The sequence below is a fragment of the Chrysochloris asiatica genome, unplaced genomic scaffold (genome assembly GCF_000296735.1).
Source record: "Chrysochloris asiatica unplaced genomic scaffold, ChrAsi1.0 scaffold00007, whole genome shotgun sequence".
Taxonomy (NCBI): Eukaryota; Metazoa; Chordata; class Mammalia; order Afrosoricida; family Chrysochloridae; genus Chrysochloris; species Chrysochloris asiatica.
The window spans coordinates 38,008,343-38,029,090 of record NW_006408525.1 but is presented as its reverse complement, the minus strand read 5'-3'; the positions used below and the strand labels follow the sequence as shown (position 1 = coordinate 38,029,090).

General features: G+C 38.2%; 1 protein-coding gene across 1 annotated transcript in view; it reads right to left on the bottom strand.

Moving 5' to 3' along the window:
* The window catches only part of CEP112 (centrosomal protein 112kDa), a 594,823-nt gene that overhangs the window by 500,400 nt on the left and 73,675 nt on the right, over positions 1–20,748 (bottom strand). Inside the window, exons 6-7 of the mRNA XM_006833735.1 lie at positions 18,919–18,966; positions 18,574–18,651 (exon numbers count right to left, since the gene is read on the bottom strand). Of these exons, the coding sequence (XP_006833798.1) occupies positions 18,574–18,651; positions 18,919–18,966 (126 nt within the window). The remainder of the gene's footprint in view (positions 1–18,573; positions 18,652–18,918; positions 18,967–20,748) is intronic.

Below are 20,748 nucleotides of genomic sequence, written 5' to 3'. Positions count from 1 at the left end.
AAGCTCATCAGCTGTTCCTAAGAAAGCCAATATAGGGTCGCTATGAGTCAGGATAGACTCAAGGGCACTTAAAAATGACAACATTCAAAGAACTGATCCCTGATGTCGTGCTGTAGGATAAGCATAGGACTTCAAGCCCACCAGCCATTCTCATAAACCCTATCCAGGGCACTGTGAGTTGGAAATGACTCAACAGGACCGAATAACAATATTCAGATCAATGAAGATATTCTTCTTTAGTGTATCAATACTCACAAGTTCCAGTTTGAAAGTTAGATGCAATGTGAATTCTAACACTTCATACTTGGTCACATTAAAATCTACTGGTTTATCGTTCACTTTGAATGGATGTTTTACTCGTGTGATTTTATAACATCATGCCTTTTACTCCTTTGGAAAATATTCGTTCAGTTAGTTGCATTAGTTTCCTAATACTGAAAATTTCACTATATAATATCAACTCTTCCCATTTACTAATATCCTTACCACTCTCATCAAAGCCTTATTATTGGAAAGCAATCAAGTTCACATTGGCTGGTACAAGTTTTTCAAGCTTCTAATTTTCATGGAAAGTTCAAACTTTTTATCATGAGCAATGAATACTGCAAATGACAATGGCACCATGGGATAAGCACTTGACCTCAAGGTCAGTATAAATGGCAAGGTCAGCAGTTTGTACTAGCCAGATGATCCTCAGAAACCCTACACAGGGTCACTGTGAGTTGGAACCAACTCAACGGCACTTAACAACAATGAACACTATCAGTTGTTTTGCTTGAAGTGACAAGCTCACTTGTCAAATAACCTAGTCTGGATAACCATAATTTGGCAGTCAGTCATTTGGCCAAATAAAGATGGTACTCCATATACATAGCAGCTATTGCAATTCAGTGCTCAAAGACTCACACAGATCTTTTCTTCCAGGCCGCCATCAGACTTTGATATGCTGCGTAAGTTCTTTACCTATACTTCCATGACATCACTCAGATATTCAAAAGATGCATATCAAACATGTAAGACTTGGTGAAGGTAATATTTGTCATGGCTGGCTTCACCAACGGTGTTCTTAAGTAAAATGGGTTTTGTTTTTTATTCCCTGCAAATGTGTGGTAGTGAAGAATGTATTGACTGCCTGTATAAGTTGGTGCCATTGCCTTGATTTGTGCTTCTTCTTCTTGTTGTTAGGTGCCATTGAGTTGGTACCAACTCATAGTGACCCTATGCCAACAGAATGAAGCACTGCCCAGTCCTGGGCCAACCTCACAATCATTGCTACGCCAAAACCCACTGCTATGACTGTGACAATCCATCTCATTGGGGGTCTTCCTCCTCTTCTCTAACCCTCCACTTTGCCAAACATGATGTCCTTCTCCAGTGAGTGGTCCCTCCTGATAATACGTCTGAAGTATGAGAGATGAAGTCTGGCCATCCTGGCCTCCAAGCAGCATTCTGACTGTACTTCTTCCAACACAGATTTGGTTTGTTCTTTTGGCACTTATGGTACTTTTAAAATTCTCCTCCAACACCATAATTCAAATGCTTCAACTCTTCTATGGTCTTCCTTATTCACTGTCCAGCTTTCGCATGCATATGAGGTTATTGAAAATACAATGGTTTGGGTCAGGCGCACCTTAGTCCCCAAGCTGACTTCTTTGCTCTTCAGCACTTAACAAAGGTCTTGTGCAGCCGAGTTGCCTAATGCCACAGGTAATTTGATTTGTGCTTACGCATAGTGTTTCACCCTTCAGTACCATCAATGTCAATGTCAACATCTGACATTAACACTCAAGTATTATTAGGAAAGTCATTTTGACCTCACAGGACCTATGGAAGAGTCTCAGGAATCCCAGGATTCAGGGGCCATTACGCCCAAGAAACTCCCACATGTCTATCAGGTTACAAAATCGTTCATACGATTCTTGTTGTAAAAGCCAAAAATTAAAATACATTCAACAAGAACACAGTGAACAAAAGAAAGGCAGATTTATGTACTAGAAATCAATGCAAGTAAACCAACTGTAGCTATGTACCTCAACATGGATGAATGTCACCGACACACTACAGAACAAAAGAGAAGACACAAAAGTACATACAGGGTTTGGTTCTACTGAAGTTCAAAATCTGATGACAGTTTATTTGTAAGGATGCAGGCATTGGTGGCAAATCAATTACTGACAACAGGGGAAGAAATTATCATCAGAATAAAAAAAGATAGTAGTTGCAAACAGGGAAGATGGAAGAGATTACATAATTAGGAAGAATCAGACAGCAGACATCTGGGATCTAATTACTGCCTGGGTGGGGTTACAGCAGTATTCCTTTCCATACTATTTGTTAAACTTTGTGAGACAGTGTGCATATCTGCATGCTATATTTAATAATAAAACAGTTTTTTAATTCAGATTCTCTCATTTATTATGTCAGTGACTATGGACTTCTTATCTTGAAATTGTTTAAATTTACTTTAACTCTACATTTAACAGCAAATACTGAGACAAAAATAGCCTACCAGCACCACACACAAGAAAGAAGCAACATCCATTGCAGGCAATAGATGGGGACACTTAATGTGGATAAAGGTAAAGTTCAAAGGAAATTTTCTATTTCACAAAATGAGCAATTTCTACCATCTGTTCTCTGAAAACTGACGGTTGTTCTGAAACTGATCTCCCCTTGTTGTGTTGTCTCCGGTTTCATTTTTCAGCGACAACAGTTTTCCAAATGTCTTAGTCCACGTCAAGAACCTTTTTAAAGAATACTAAAAAAAAAAACCCACTACTCAAAGATGCTGTCACATAATTCTGTGATATGGACATCAGAAAAAATGTGTTCACAATTACTGAGTCCACGTACACTTGGGAATAAGAGACTAAAGTTAAAACAAAGGATTAGGGTTACAGGGCATGGGTTTTCCCATGATGCCCAAAACAAATTGAAAAAGTTAAAAGACATCTTAAGATATTCTACAGGCATATTTTTAACCACCCAAAGAAAACCACAATTCTTTAATTCCAATAAAATAAGTTACAAATTATATTGTGCACGCCATGTCCTACATATTTTCTATACAATGATAAATTCCGAAAGGAAGTTGTCTTTTATTAAATTTGACTTCTTATTGCTGTAAAGTGTCATCGAGTCGGTTGCGACTTGTTGTTGTTGTTAATGTGCAGTAGAGTTGGTTCCAACCCATAATGAACTTGTATAGGGTTTCCAAGGAGCAGCTCGTGACCTTGAACCGCCGACCTTGCAGTTCAAACTGACTTTGCAGTCCAGCGCATTAACCCGCAGCGCCACACCAGAACTCCCAGTAACCCTATATAGGGTTTCGAAGGAATGACTGTTAGGTTTGAACTGCCGACCTTGTGATTCACAGTCCAGTGCTGATCTTACAGTACCATAACACGACTCCATTATGCTGACTGTTGTTGTTAAGTGCTGTTGAGTCAGTTCTGACTCATGGCCACACTATATAGGGTTTCTGAGGAGTGGCTAATGGGTTTGGACTGCCAACCTTGATGTAAAAACCAACATTGCAGTTCAGTGCTTTATCCTACAGTGCCACACCGGTATTCCTGTTTGACTTATAAAGGCTAGCTAAATATTTTAGGACTCCCTAAAACTTCAGCAGAAGTAAGTACTTTATTAAATGCTTCAAGATATTGGACAGATAAACTCTGTAATCTGTATAAAATCTATATCATTCAATTTATTCAACTCTGTCCTGGAGAATCATTACTAGATTGATAACCATAAAGGTCAGCAGTGCGAATCCACCAGCTGTTCCTGGGAAACCCTATACAGGGTCACTATGAGTCTGAACAGACTTAACGACACTTAACAACAACAACACCTGCCTTATTTAACATTAGCATCTTGTTGTTAGGTGTCATCAAGTTGGTATCAACTCAAAACACTGTCCAGCCATGTACCAACCTCAGAATTGTTCCTACTTTTGAGCCCATTGCTATGCCACTGTGACAATCCATCTCGCTGGGGGTCTTCCTCTTTTTCTCTGACCCTCCAACTTACCAAACATGGTATCCTTCTCCAGCGACTGCTCCCTCCTGACAATACGTCCCAAGTATGAAAGATGAAGTTTGGCCATCCTGGCCTCCAAGGAGCACTCTGGCTGCACTTCTTCCAAAACGGATCTATTGGTTCTTTTGGCAGCCATGGCACTTTCAATATTTTCCTCCAACACCATAACTCAAAAGCATCAATTCTTCTATGTTCTTCCTTATTCACTGTCCAGCTTTCACATGCATATGAGGTTATTTAAAATACTATGGATTGGGTCAGGCGCACCTTAGTCCTCAAACTGACATTTTTGCTCTTCAACACTTTAAAGAAGTTTTGTGTAGCCGATTTGTCTAATGCAATACATCGTTTGATTTCTTGACTGCTGCTTCCATGAGTGCTGATGGTTGATCAAAACAAAATGAAGTCACTGACAACTTCAGTCATGTCTCCATTCATATAGATGCTGTTCATTGGTCCAGTGGTGAGGATTTTATTTCTTTACACTGAGGTACAACCCATACTGAAGGCTGTGGTCTTTGATCTTCATCAGTAAGTATTTTAAGTCCTCTTTATTTCAGCAAGCAAGGTTACATCATCTGCATACTGCAGGCTGTTAATGAATGAGTCTTCCTCCAATCCTGATGCCACTTTTTTCTTCATATAACTCAGCTTCTTAGATTATCTGCTCAGCATACAGATTGAATAAGTATGGTGAAAGAATACAACCCTGGCACACACCTTTCCTAATTTTAAACCATTCAGTGTTGCCTTGTTCTGTTCAAACAACTGCCTCTTGGTCTACGTCCAGGTTCCTGATAAGCACAACTAAGTGTTCCAGAATACTTATTCTCTGTTTGTTGTCCACAGCTTTTCACGATCCACACAATTGAAAGCCTTCATGTAGTCAATAAAGCACAGGTATTTTCTGACTTCAGCCAACATCCATTTGACATCAACAATGATATCCCTCGTTCTATGTCTTCTTTTGAATCCAGCTTGAATCTCTGGAAGTTCTCTGTCAATATATAATTGCAGTCGTTTTTTTATTTATCTGTAGCAAAATTTTGCTTACATGTGATATTAATGATATTAGCCAATGATTTTCAAATTCCATTGAGTCACCTCTCTTTGGAATGGGCACAAATATGGATCTCTTCCAGTCAGTTGGCAGGTAGTTGTTTTCTAAATTTTTTGGCATAGATGAATGAGTATCTCCAGTGCTGAATCAGTTTGTTGAAAGATTTCAATTTGTATTCCATCAATTCCCGGTGCCTTGTTTTCTGCCAATGCCCTCAATGCACCTTTGACTTCTTCCGTCAGTATCATTGGCTCTTGATCATCTGCTACCACTTGAAATGCTTGAACTCCAATCATTTCTTTTTGGTACAGTGACTCTGTGTATTCCTTCCATCTTCTTTTGATGCTTTCTGCATCATTCATTATTTTGTCCAGAGAATTCTTCAATATTCTAAGTCAAGGTTTGAATTATTCTTTACTTCCCTCAGTTTGAGAAATGCTTATGTGTTCTTCCCTTTTGGTTTTCTGAATCCAGATCTTTGCACATTCCATTTTAATATTTGACTTTGTCTTCTCCAAATGCCTTTTGAATAAGCATCTTAACCTCCTAATTTTTTTTTTTATTTATAACATGAATTAAGAACTGAAAAACCTAATTACTGTCTTGCTGTGGGATAAAGCACTGGACCACAAGGTCGATTTGAACCACAAGGTCCAAAATCACCAGCCGCTCGTTGGAAACCCTTTACAGGATTGCTATAAGTCTAAACCAACTCTACAGCACTTAACAACGTTACTACTTACAGCATAAACCTATAAAATGAATCTGAAAGTTAAATACAAAAGATTTGAAAAAGGAGACAAAAAGATATTTTAAATTCTTCATTATGGTGCTGTGGGTTAATGCACTGGACTGCAAGGTTGGTTTGAACCGCAAGGTTGGCGGCTCAAGCTCACCACCTACTCCTTGGAAACTCTATGGGTCAGAACTGACCCTACAGTCCTTAACAACAAGAAGAAAAACTTTTCTAAGCATGATATAAAATCCAGACATAACAAAGAGAAGACTGATACCTCCAACTATTTAAAAGAAAATTCTATTTACAAGGAATGGCGACATAGAAATTAAAAGAGAGAAAAATATTTGCCAGTTTCATGATAAAGAGCTGATTTCTTTCATATGTAAATTGATCTTAGGAATCACTATGAAAACAAATGACTCAATGAAATATAAAAAGAATAAGACGACTCACGAAAGTGAAGTAAAACACAATATATTACTTGTAATGAAAGATGTGGAAACAAAAAGGAGACACTATTTTGCATCTCACAAATAAAAATGAAAAGTTTTATGATCTCAGGTTGATGCAGGAATGGGAAAATAGTCTTCTACATCATCAAAGTGTAAATAGATGTAACTTTTTTTAAAAGTCTTACTGAGATATAAAACGTCACCAACTTTAAGCCTGCAATTCATTTTGAACATACTTACAGAGTTATACAATCGTCACAATCTAATGTTAGAACATTTTTATCACCCCAAAATGAAACCCCATACCCACTAGCCATCACTTCCCAGTCTCACCCACGCCTGCAGGCCCAGGCAGACTGAAACTTACATGAAGGGCAACTTGTCAATGTCAATCAAAAATTAAAAGTGCATGTCTGTAGCTGAGCAATTCCATTTCACAGAACTTATCCTATCAAAATAAACATCCAATACAGGCAGTGCCGAGTTATGTAACGGACTGCTTCTACATGCCTTTTAAGCATGATTTAGAACCCATTCAAATTTGTTCTGTTATGACCAACCAGGTCAAATAGGAACAGATCTCACTGGTGACAATTTGGGTGATTGTCAGGGTAATGAGAATGGGAAATTTTACAGGTCAAAGCTCTGGAATGGGAGACTCAGAAGAGACTTAGTGAGCCCTTTCAGGAACATGATGCATGAAACTGGATTACTGGTATGACCCTGGAGAACCACATACATTCAGGACAGAGCCGCTGACTGCCATCTTTGAGCAACCATCTTTGAGCGACGGCGATGTTTCAGTTCAAAGACTATTTCATATTTATGCAAATTTGCCCTCACTGTGAAATGACTGAGCCACAACCCCTTCTTGTAACAAATTTCACATCACAATCACCCTTACTTGCTGCACATGCAACTTTAACTTTTAAAACTTTGAAAAGGCTTTGAGTCTTTCCTTGCATTAAAGTCAGGTTAAACAGGAACCATATACACCTGTTCCAAATCATCTACAAATTCTTAAAGACACAATTATGAATGGATCTTGCTCATAATGCAGAGATTGTCTTATACAAAGTTATTCACCAATATTTTCTTGATGCTGTCTTACATGGGGGTGAAAATCATGTAAACCCCTTAAGTTGGCCAATGTTGTTTTTGTTGTTGTTTGGTGCTGAGTTGGTTCTGATGCGTAGTGACCCTGTAGAGGGTTTCCTTAGAGCAGTCCAGTACACTGTCCAACAGCACCACACCAGGACTGAACTGTAGTCATTAGGAGACTGTTAGAGCAATAAAACGTGTAAACTAGTAAAATGTTTTAATTAGTAAAAAAAGAATGAGGCAATATTGCTAATACAGAAAGATCAGCAGGATGTATAGTTTACACTACAGAATGCAAAACAATATGATATAGGATCCCATTTGTATAAAAATGCAATATTCATAGAAAATTTTTAAAAGAAACACTAAAATATTGTAATGCTTAGCCCTATGGAATGAAGATAAGGGGTTAAGAAGACAACTAAATTTATTTGAATTTATAAATAGCAGTGACTCACAAAAATCCACTTTATTGCTTTAATAAACATCACCCAACAACAATAAAAGCATTTTGGGAAGAGATGTACATGAGAACATGCACAAGAAGTAACAGAGGTGTTTTCCGTGGACCTGCAAGGCTCTCCGGAACTTCAAAATGAAATCAGTTATCTTCAGTGAGTTAATCAAACTCACCAGCAGCTCTTTGGAAACCCTATGCAGGTTCACTGTGACTTGGAACCAATTCGACAGCACTTAACAACAACAATCAAATAAACATAAGATTATCTTTCTAAAGGATAATTATCCCATCTCATAATGCAATGACGCACTTAAATTTAGGGAAATATGCAAGTTAGAAAAATGTCCCTGGTATTAGGAGAAAAAGAAGAAAGCAATCTGTAGGCTGTTTTTATTTCAACAATAAAAAAATACATATACATATTTTTTAATAAAAATATTTTTAACTTATCCTGGGACAGATATATTTTTAAGAAGAAATATTTGCTCTGCATTAATAATAGAATTAGTATACTTGTATTTGCAAAGGTAATCTGTACTGCTGCTTTTGGCAGGTTTCACATCATACCAGATTTCCTTTGATTTTTATAATTTTCATTCTAAATTCTTCCTTTACACCTTTGACTAATATACATTATTTTATTCAACAGGTTTCCAAATAGTAATTTGCATTCCAAAAGTTAAAGCATTTATGGTATTAAACTTAAAATTCATAGTTTCAATTTGTCATATATGAAGGTCGTAATTTTTTTACCCTGAAGAAAATAGTTGGAGATGCACATGAAGGCAGCTATGTAAGAATACCCATTCCTGATTTATTTATATTTATGAAAAGTATAAATCATTTCAGTATACAACAATAGGAATCATTTTAATAAAAAATGCTTCCATAACTTAAAATACTATGCAGATATTTTAAATATTAGAGATATTTGAAATATTAGGAAGAGTAATAGGATGAAAAATACTTAACATATGCAAAGTATGTATATACAATGTCATCCCAATTTTCTAATGAAAAATACATGTTTCTATGTTCCGAAGAGGGAAAGACTGACAGGCTGTAAATGACGCTCTGTGAACTTGTATTCCTGCATGCCAAATTTGTAAGTGGTTTTGTTTCCTTTTTCACATATGTCTTTATTTTCAAATATTTCTCCAATACAAAAAATCATATACATTGTTTTACAATTTCATTACAAATGCTACTTTGAAAGAAGATAACACTTAAGACAGTTCACACACTGAGACAGCTCAGCACACACTCTGAAATATTTTATGATGAAGAAAAGAATACGATCAAAGCATGTCATCCAAAAAATTCACAAATGATTATATAATTGGAGAGAGAGGGCTGGTTTTGCCACAATGTTCCACGGGTGTATTTTAAGAAATGCAGTAAGTTGAGGCTCACATGCAAACTTCTCAATGATACCATAAATAGAGCCATTCATTTTCAAACATGCACACACAAAACACGCCTCTGGGAATGGAAAAAAAGAAAGCCACATACATTTAAAACTGAATCTTGATGCAATACACGGTATCTTTAAATAGTTTGTTTTTTTTTTCTTTCAACACATATGTGGGGAACACTGGAATGTTTTACTCCTGACCCAAGACATAAAGAGCAGAGATCTGATTGCATGAAAGACAAAAATATTTCAAAAGCCAACATTTCAGTTCAATTCTTTTAATGATTCTTTAGAAAACAGCCTCAAAAGAAAGCACAAATAAATGAGAAGAAAAACTGGTTGGGAACGGCTGGGAGTGGCTTTTTTAAACAATGACAACACACACACACACACACACAGAGAACTACAAAGCAAGGACTCTAAAGAAGGTGTTACTGAATATACTAAGTATCACCCCACACAGGTACAGAATGGAATTCAGGTTATTTCAACAGTGTTTTTAAACAACAGAAATGCACTAAGAAAGAAAACCCTACGTGCCTTAAGTTGAAACTACTAAATGACAAATACAATATGACTGAGATCAATTTAGAGAAAATGTAGCTCTTCTTCCACCTTTATAAACTAAAAACACGACGATAAAATTTGGTGCCTTTCATGACACTTCATAAAGAGGGTGGTGACTCAGGGCAATTCCAATGAGGGTCCACAATCTTTTCTTAGTGCCTGCTCTATAGCAGTGGGTCCCCAAGGATAATGAGGAGTTTGCTCTTGTCTATTCGCTTATTTGTTGGCAAGATGTCCCCATTGGGCATGAAGGATGGCTTCCTGGCTTTCTAACTAGCCGTTGTGTTTGTGAACACCAACTGGAATCAAGGTCGTCCTGAATACTGACTTGGGCATGAGCCTCGTCCTGAATGTGGTGCACCACGTCTAGGGTGCGCTGTATGATAAGTGGTGGTAAGGAATCCCTGGGTTCTTTGGCTCAAACTGTGCAAATTGGGCGATTGGAGTCCTACATCTGACCTTTGCCCTGCTGGCTGATGGAAACAACCCCTCACCCTGAGAAGAATCCATATCTGCCTGGTAACCTTCCCAAACTGCCACCTAAGGGACCCACTAGAAGCTACCGCAATATCACTCACCCCAGAACTCTCCAAAGATAAAAGGCTAAACCCAGCCACCAAAGTGTCCCCAGAGGAAACCTCATACTTCCAAACCAGGCCCTCTCTGCTGGAGAGTTTTTATCTTCTCCCTTAATGATCCTGCAAGAGGCACAAAATAAAGATGTTGTCAATCTCTAAATAAAATAAAATAAAGAGGGTGATACGAAAACACAATCACACTAAAAGGAACTAACAGAAATGAAACTTCAGAAATTTGGAAGTCTGAAACAAAGAAAAATGGATGAGACCGTTATGAATTTACTTCAAACATGAATAAGCTAAGTCTAACAAAAACATCCATGACCATCTGTCAGTCTGCCACACTGTGATGACTTGTGAGTTGCTGTAATGCTGGAAACCATGCCACGGGTACTTTAAATACTACCAGGGTCACCCACAGTGGTCAGGTTTCAGTGGAGCTTCCAGACTAAGACACACTACGAAGAAAGAGAGGTGGGCCACTTCTAAAGGGTTAGTCACTGACAACCTTATGAACAATATCAGCAGTGGTACAATGTCTGCTATACTGCCAAAAGATGAGTCTGGACACTCAAAATATAACTGAGGTAGAGATGCCTCCTCACAGTAGAATTGACGTTAATGATGTGAATGGAGTAAAGATTTCGAGACTTTCATTTGCTGATGAGACACAACTCTAAATGAGAAGGGACAGCTGTAAACATCCATTCATAATTGGAACATGGAACGTACAAAGTATGAATCTAGAAAAACTGGAAGTTGTCAAAAATTAAATGGGACACATAAAAATCAATATCCTAAGCATTACTGGCCTGAAAGAGATAGGTACTGAATCAGATAATATATGATTTACTCTACCAGGAACTACAAACTGAAGAGAAATGGCTTCTTATTCAACAACAAAATAGCATTTCAATATCTTTTGTGAAGTACAATGCTATTTGTGATAGGATAATATCCATACACCTAAAAGGAACACCAGTTAAAATGACCATTATTCAAGTTTATGCACCAAACACTAAAGCCAATAATGATGAAACTGAAACAATTCAGCCAACTTCTTAGTCTGACATTCATCAAACATGCAATCATGATGAATCAACCATAACAAGGCCAGGGTAAACAAACCATCAATTGCTCATATGCAAGTTCGGGCTGAAGCTAAAGAAAATGAAAACAATTCCAGAAGAGTCAAAGCATGACCTTGAGTATATATCACACCTGATTTTAGAGGCCAGAGTTGATGTAACAGACACTAATGGCCAAAGACCAAAGGAGTTGTGGATGACGTCAAGATTATACATGCAGAAAGCAAAAGGTGACTTTAAAGACAGCAAAGAAAGAAAAGGTCAAAATGGGTATTAGAAGAGACTCTGAAATTGCTCTTAAGTTTAGAGAAGCTAAAGCAACTGTAAGAAGTAATGAACTAAACATTTCAAAGGGCAGCTCAAGAAGATAGTCAAGCATTATAAAGGAGTGTACAAATACCTGGAGTTAGAAAACCAAGCAGAAAGTGTTAACACACTCAGCATTTCTCAAGCTGCAAACACTTAAGAAAAAAATTCAAACCTCAGACAAAACATTGAATAATACATAAAGAATCAAAAGAAGAAGGAAGGCATATACAGTCACAGAACCAAAAACAATTGGTCAATGTTCAATCATTTCAAGAGGTACTATATGATCAATGTTGTTGTTATTGTTAAGTGCTCTCGAGTAGATTCCGACCCATAGCGATCCTGTATAGGGTTTCCAAGGAGCAGCTGGTGATCTTGAGCCACCAACCTTAGAATTCAAACGACTTAGCAGTCTGATGCACGAGCCCACAGCACCACATCAGGACTCCAATATGATCAATAGCCAAGGTTACAGGAGGAAAAAGTCTACGCTACACTGAAGATATTGGCAAAAAAACAATGCTACAGGAATTGATGGAATACCAATTGAAATGTTTCAACAAACTAATGCAGTGCTGGAGGCTCTCACTTGTCTATGCCAAAAAAATTTGGAAGAGAGCTACTTGGCCAACTGATTGAAGCGATCTATATTTGTGTCCATTCCAAAGACAGAATGCAGGCATCATCTAAAATATCATTAATATCACATGCAAGCAAAATTTTGCTACAGATAATTCAAATACAGTTTCAACAGTATAACAACAAAGAACTTTCAGAAATTCAAGTCAGATTCAGAAGAGGACACGAATGAGAGATACCACAGCTGACGTCAGATGAATCTTGGCTGAAAGCAGAGAATACCAGAAAGATGTTTACTTGTGCTTTACTGACTATGCAAAGGCATTCAACTGTGGGGAACATAACAAACTATGGAGAGTATTATGAAGAATGGGAATTCCAGAACACTTAAGTATGTTCAGGAGGAACCGGTACATAGATCAAAAGGCAGCTGTTAGAACAGAACAGGGAGATAACGAATGGTTTAAAATCAGGAAGGCTGTGTGCCGGGATTATATCCTTTCACCAAATTTATTCATTCTGTATGCTGATAATACTCTGAGAAACTGGATTAAATGAAGATGTACATGGCATTAGGGTTGGAGGAAGACTGACTAACAACCTGTGATATGCACATGATACAACCCTGCTTGCTGGGAGCAAAGAGCTTAAAATACTTACTGATGAAGATCCAAGCCTTAGGTATGGATCATACCTCAATGTAAAGGAAACAAAATCCCCTCAACTGGAACAATAAATAAATAACATCATGGTAAATAGAGAAAAGGGTGAAACTGTCAACGGCTTCATTTTGTTTGGCTCCACAATCAACACTGGAAGCAGCAGTCAAGAAATCAAATGATGTATTACATTAGGCAAATCTGCTGCACAAGTCTTCTTTAAAGTGTTCAAAAGCAAAGATGTCACTTTGAGGACCAAGGTGTGTCTTACCCAAGCCACAGTATTTTCAATGGCCTCATATGCATGTGAAAGTTGGACAGTGAATAAGGAAGACTGTAGAAGAATCGATGAATCTGAATTACGTGCTAGAGAAGAATATGGAAAGAATGCATTCACACTTCTGCAGTACTGACGAGTTCCAGAACAGACAGATCTGTCATGGAAGAAGTACAGTCAAAATACTACTTAGAAGTGAGGTTGGTGAGGCTTCGTCTCATACTTTGGGCATGTGGTCAGGTGGGACCGGTGCATGGAGAAGGACATCATGGTTGATAAAGTGGTGGCTCGGTGAAAAAGAAAAAGATCCCCAACAAGAATGACACTGTGGCAGTAATCATGGGCACAAACATAACAACACTGGGGTTGGCACAGAATTGAGCAGTGGTTTGTTGTGTTGTACACAGAGTCGCTATGAGTCAAAACCAACTCAATGACACCTAAGACCCTAGCATTTGGACATTTACAGCATTTGATTTGGGTAACAATCATGTGAGATCAAGAATCAATTGTTTATTAAACAAAAGCTAAACTAATATATATATATATATATATTTTTTTTTTTTTTTAAAGGTCATTTGGAGCAAGCTAGCATTGTAGGTAAATGTGCTGAGCAGACCTTCAACAACCAAGACATAGGAGACCAAATGAAACAGACACAGATGGTGGTCCTGGAAGGCTGGGCTTCAGAGGGAGGACAGAGGGGTAGACAGAGTGTTGACTGGAAGGGGAGGCGGAACAGTAAAAAAGGCATATCCAGAGAAAAGAAAAATGGGAGGACCCTACGGTGGTCTGCAGTGTTACAACCATCTTGAGTTTTTGCAAGCAACTGATGATACAGCGGCCAGCAGGCACAGGACACAGCTGGAGGCTGGCAGCAAGGGGAGTGTGGTACTCCCTTGTTTCCACACGCTTGCCAGCCCAGGGGCCTGTGGCAGGGTACCCCCTCCTGTGCAGCCTAGCTTCTCTGCTCTGCCTGGGGTCAGGCGCCAGGGATACCACTCCTGCTTTTGGTGGTGTGTGAACTTGCCCTGAACTGTGCTACACAAACTGTAAACAGAGAATGCATTCACACTTCTGAAGTAGTCTCTATCAAATCCACCAGGATACAGGTGGGGAGTAGCTGAGACCGCAATAATGCACAGCCATCAATTAAATATAAATATAATGACATCACAATGTTTTGGAGAAAACAGAGAATTTCAGCTTACACAAAGAAATAAGACAGAGTGCCTCTAACAAGTGAGCAAAATGCAGAGCCAGAAAATATAATACCAGATATGGTAACAGAACTACTTGATAAGGAATTTAAAAGAATGATATTTAGGTACTTTTGATGGATTGAAAGAATGATTGAGAAAACTGCAGATGAAGTTAAGGAAAAGGCAGAAAAAACTTTAGAAGAATTCAGGAGATAAAACTGACAAAATAAATGAAAAATGGTGGTGGGGGTTGATGTGCTGTGGAGTTGGTTCCGACTCATAGTGACCATGTACAGGGTTTCCGAGGCTGAAAATCTTTACGGGAGCAGAAAGCCTCATCTTTCTCCTGCGGAACAGCTGGTAGTTTCGAACTGCTGACCTTGTGGTTCGCAGCCCGACTCGTAATCACTACACTACCAGAGAGCGTAGCAGCCCGATTTGTTACCACTACGCTACCAGACCTCCTTAAATGAAAAATACAAAATCATAAAAAAAAGATCAATGAGAAAGCCACAAGATTGATACTAAGAATTCAGAAATAGATAATGTACTGAAAGGGTGAAGAAATAGAATTGAATCAATGGAAGGCCAAATTACTAAGCTTAAAGGCAAATCTCTTAATATTCATTTGCTAGAGGGATATTGGAGTCCTGGTGTGGCACTGTGGGTTAATGCGCTGGACTACAAGGTCAGTTTGAATCGTAAAGTCGGTGGTTCAAACTCACCAGTCGCTCCTCGGAATCCCTGTACAGGGTCACAAAGGGTCGGAACTAACTCAATGGCATTTAATAACAACAACCAGAGGATACCAGAAAAAAAATTATGTGGGATACTATTATGAAGGTATTATCATGAAAAATCTATAAAGAAGAATATGGTGTCATTTGTATTTATCTTTATGTGTGACTGGAATTCAAGAACAGGAAACAACAACAACAAAAATAATCACAGAGGAAATTGGCCAAGAGTCGTTGGAAGAAAAAGTCCCTTAACATCATGAAAGATGAGAAGACAGTCATTCAAGAAGCTGAATGAACTTCAAACAGGGCAGATACCAAAAGAAAATCACCAAGATACATTATAATCAAGATTTTCAAAACCAAAGACAAGGAAAAAATCCTGAGAGCAGCTCAAGAAACAACAAAGTTACCTACAAAGGAGAACTTGTAAGACTTAACTCTTGATTTCTCAGCAGAAACCATGCAGGCAAGATGACAATGGGATGACATATAAAACTCTGAAAGAAAATAACTGCCACCAAGAATCATGTAGCCAGCAAAACTGTCCATTATTTGATGGGAAAATCAGGACATTTTTAGATACACAGAAATTAAAGGACTCTGTAATAACCAGACCAGCATTACAAAAAAATATTATAGGGAGTTCTTTGGACAGCTATCAAAAGCAGCAAACAACCAGAAGACTAACATACATGACAGTATCATCAAGAACTCAACCCAGATAAAGACGTTTTCAAAGTAAAACAAAGCTTGCGGTCACTGTTGTTAAGTGCTGTTGAGTAGGTTCCAACTTATAGAGAACCTGCATTGGGTTTCTAAAGTTATAAATCTCTGTAGGAGCAGAAAGGCTCATCTTTCTCTAGCAGAGTGACTGCTGGGATCGGACAACTGACCATGTGGTTCATAGTCCACTGCTTATCCTACAGAGCCTCCACACTCCCCAGAACAAACCAATAAGACTGAAAGTAGGGAACCAGTATACAACAACAGAAAAACATGAAGTAAAACAAGGGAACAATATAATCACAGAACTTTCAAATGAAGAGGAAATTAAGTAGATTTCAAGAAAAATTAAAATGAATAAGTAAAAACAAAATCTAATTGTAACTCTAAAATTAGACCAAGCTTTACTCGTAGCCCTAGCCCAATCCTTACCTCAACACTAATTTTAATCTTAGCCATAACCCTAAATTTTAAAAATCTAAAACCAAATAAATATGCTCTGGGTAATATGACTAGAAAAAAGTACAGGTATTGAGTTGTACTCTTGCCCTATAGGATTGCTATGATTATAGTTACTAACTTCTGTTGAGTCAGATTCAACCAAGAGCAACCCTCTGTACAGCACCACCCTCACAAGTTTTGTTATGGTGAACCCATTATGCCACACGAGTTTCAGATACCAACAGAGTAACCATGGTAGACAGATTTCAGTGGAGATTCCAGATTAAAAACAGACTAAGAAGAAGGGAACAGGCAGTCCACTTAGGAAGGTTAGTCACTGAAAACCTTATGAGAAAGGTTGTTAGGACTAGAGAAAAGTAAAACAATACAGTTCTACAAAAGGTTGCTATGAGTCAGAACTGACTAGATGGCACTTAACGACAACTCTACCCTAGACTTACTCTGAGTCGGAATCAACCTGTTGACCATGGTTTTGGTTTATGATTGCTTTTGTTGTTGTCAGGTGCCATCGAGTCAGAACCGACTCACAGCGACCCCATGCACAGCAGAATGAAACAATGTCCAATCCTGGGCCAACCCCACCACCGCTGCCACACTTGACATTATCAATGATGTCACCTGGCTGATTATCTCGTTGGGGGTCTTCCTCTTTTTCTCTGACCCTCCATCTTACCCAGCATGACATTCTTCTCCAGCGACTGTTCTCTCCTGACAATATTTCCAAAGTATGAGAGACGAAGCATACCTTTCCTGATTTTAAACCACTCAATATTCCCTTGTTCTGTTCAAATAACTCTATGTAGAGGTTCCTCATGAGCACAATTAAGTGTTCTAGAATCCCCATTCTTCACAATGTTATACATAGTTTGTTATGATCCATGCAGTTGAATGTCTTTGATTAGTCAATAAAACAGAAGTAAACATCTTTCTGGTATTCACTGCTTTCAGCCAAGATCCATGTGACATCAGCAATGACACCCCTCATTCCATGACCTGTTTGGAATCCTGAATTTCTGGCAGTCCCCTGTCAATGTACTGCTGTAACCATTTTATAATGACCTTTAACAAAATTTTATTTATATATGATAGTAATGCTATTCTTTGATGATTTTCACATTTGTTGGGTCACCTCTCTTTGGAATGGCACAAATATAGATCTCTTCCAGTCAGTTAGCCAGGCAGCTGTCTTTCAAATTTCTTGGCAGAGCTAAGTGAGTGCCTCTAACACTGCATCAGTTTGTGGAAACATTTCAATTAATATTCCATCCATCCCTGTAGCTTTGTTTCTCACCAAGGTCTTTACTGCAGTTTGGATGTCTTCCTTCAGTACCATCGGTTCTTGACCATATGAACCTTTTCAAATGACTGAACAGGGACCAATTCTTCTTTTTGTTTCAGTGACTCTGTGAACTCCTTCTATCTTTTTTTAGATGCTTCTTGCACTGTTCAGTATTTTTCCCACAGAATACTTCAGTATTTTAACTCAAGGCTTGAAGTTTTCCTTCAGCTTGGTGTAGCTTTTTGATTCCTGACTGCATAGTCCATGCTCTTAACCAATAAAAATGATTAACTCTTTGGCAATTCCATTTTAAAATGACCAAAGAAGGGTAGTTGATGATGCCATTTATCAGCTATCACATAGCTTAATTTAGCAGATGTATTTAAATAACAAGAATAGTAAATAGTGATTTGCAGCAAGATGGCAGATTCGGCAGATGAACCCTCTATAACAAATGCAAGAGACAAAATGAAACAGACACAGATGAAAATCCCGGAACCCTGAACTTCAGAAGACAAGTTAGAGAAGTGGACTGAGTGCTGGCTGGGAAGAGAAGCTGAGCAAGGACGGCAAGAGAGGGAGACTGACTGGTACAATGCCAGCCAGATGCAGCAGCTCCTGGTATCTGGGAATGGACCATCGGGAGGCAGACTGGGTGTTCAGAACAGCCATGTCTAGCAAGAATGGAGTCAACAAGCAAGATGGAAAACATAGATGTAAAGAAATAAAAAGACAAACCCTATCTACCTTACATTATTATTTTAACTAGGACCCAAAAACTCACATAAGAAAATTTAACAGTTGTGTTAACAATTCACAACAGTAGAAGTGGCTCAATCCTACCTCTTTCTCATGCATCTGGGAGAGTAAATGATCTTCGTGAAAACTGCTGGATTTTCTTAGGCTGAATTTTGGAGTCATCTGTTGAATAAAACAAGAATTATTCAATGCTTTTATGAATCTGGCTTATCCTCAGCCCAAAAGTAAATTTCAGAATGTCTGAAGCCCATGCCAAATAATGACAACACTAGAGCAAAAGTGATTCAACCATGTCCAGGTGACTAGGGTTAATAAGACTATTATTAAGCTTCATAATGTGAACCTACATTATTTCCTGTAAAGACTTCATGGTTAGTTTATTGTAAAATGCCTGTCCCTAGAAAAAAGTCCAATGGATTTCTCACCTACCAGAGAAACTGGGACTGGCTTCTGTCTCAGATACCGAGGATTTTCTATCTGAAAATTTTAAAAGAAATAGGCTGTTTTAATTTTAAAGAATAAATTGTTACGTAATAAAACATAAAATTAAGCTACTAGTCAGAAACAATTTTTTACAGTTATAAATAACCAATTTATTCTCTTTATTTTTAATTTTTTTATTATGATTTGGGTGAAAGCTTAAAGACTAAATTGGTTTTCCATTCAACAATTCATACCCATTTCATTTCATGATGCTAACTGCAAGGTCTACAGTGAAACAGCACTCTATGTGGTCACCCTTTTCCATTCATCTTTCCTCTACCTTCCTGCCTTGGGAGTGTTTGTCTGGGTAAAGGCTGCCCTTTGCAGCTCCTATAGTTGACTGTTCTAAGGGAATCACACTTCCCTGGTGTTACTGTTCACTTCACAGTTCTATCATTTAGCTGAAAGTTGAGTCACAGGGGTGAGTTCAGTTCCAGACTAAAGGGCCATAGCCTTGGCGGTTCCACCAGTGTCTATCACACCAGTAAACTTGATGTTTTCATAATTTTGAGTTTTGTTCACCATTTTTGTCCCACTCTATGCAGGACCTCCTACATGATCCGTTTCAAAGCAATCAGCAGGGGTAGCCAGGAACCATCTAGTTCTGGTCTTAGGTAGGAGAAGCTGGGTTCACCTGGTCCTAATTTAGTCCTTTGGACTAATTATTTCCTTGTGTCTTTGATTGTCTTCATTTTAAGATACAACCAATACTTGTATCTTAGATGACTGGTGTCCAGTTTTTAAGACCCTAATCGCTACTTATTAATGTAGGATGTAGAACACTGTCTTTGTGGACTCCGTTATGTCAGCTGAATTTCATTCCCCTGAGACTAAGGTCCTAAATCCCCAGACCCAGCAACTCATTCCCTCAAGGTACTTGGTGATGGATAAAAAGTTTTCATTACTTTGACCCCATATGCTGATATCAGGTGGAATATGGCTGAAAGCAGAAAATGCCAGAAAAGATGTTTACTTGTGTTTTATGGTCTATGCAAAGGCATGTATCTGTGTGGATCACAACAAAATATGGGCGCAGTTGCAAAGAATGGGAATTCAGGAATACTTAATTGCACTCTTGCTAAACCTACAGATAGACTAAGAGGCAGTCATTCAGACAAAACAAAGGGAAACTGAACGGTTTAAAATTAGGAAAGGTGTGCGCCATGGTTGTATCCTTTCACCATATTTATTGAATATGGATGCTAAACAAAAAAATCCGAGAAGCTGGACTGTATGAAGTAGAACATGGCATCAGGACTGAAGGAAAGCTCATTAACAACCTGTGCTATGCAGCTGATACAATAAGATCACAGGCTTCCATATGGATTGCACCTAAATGTAAACAAAACAAAACAATCCTCACAATTGAGCCAATAAACAACATCATGATAAATGGAGAAAACATTGATGATGCCCAGGATTTCATTTTACTTGGATCCACAATCAAAACTCTTGGATGTAGCAGTCACGAAATCAAAGATGCATTGCATCGGGTAAATCTGCAGCATAGAACCACTTTAGAGTGTCAAAGAGCAAAGACATCACTTTGAGGACTAAGGTGCACCTGACTTAAGCCAAGTTATCTTCAATTGCCTCACATGCCTATGAAAGCTGGACAATGAATAAAAAAGATAGCTAAAGAATTGATGCCTATGAATCATGGTGCTGGAAAAGAATATTGAAAGTACCATGGAATGCCAGGAGAATAAACAGATCTGTGTTAGAAGATGTCGTCAGTATGCTCCTTAGAAGCAAAGATAGGGAGATTTTGTCTTA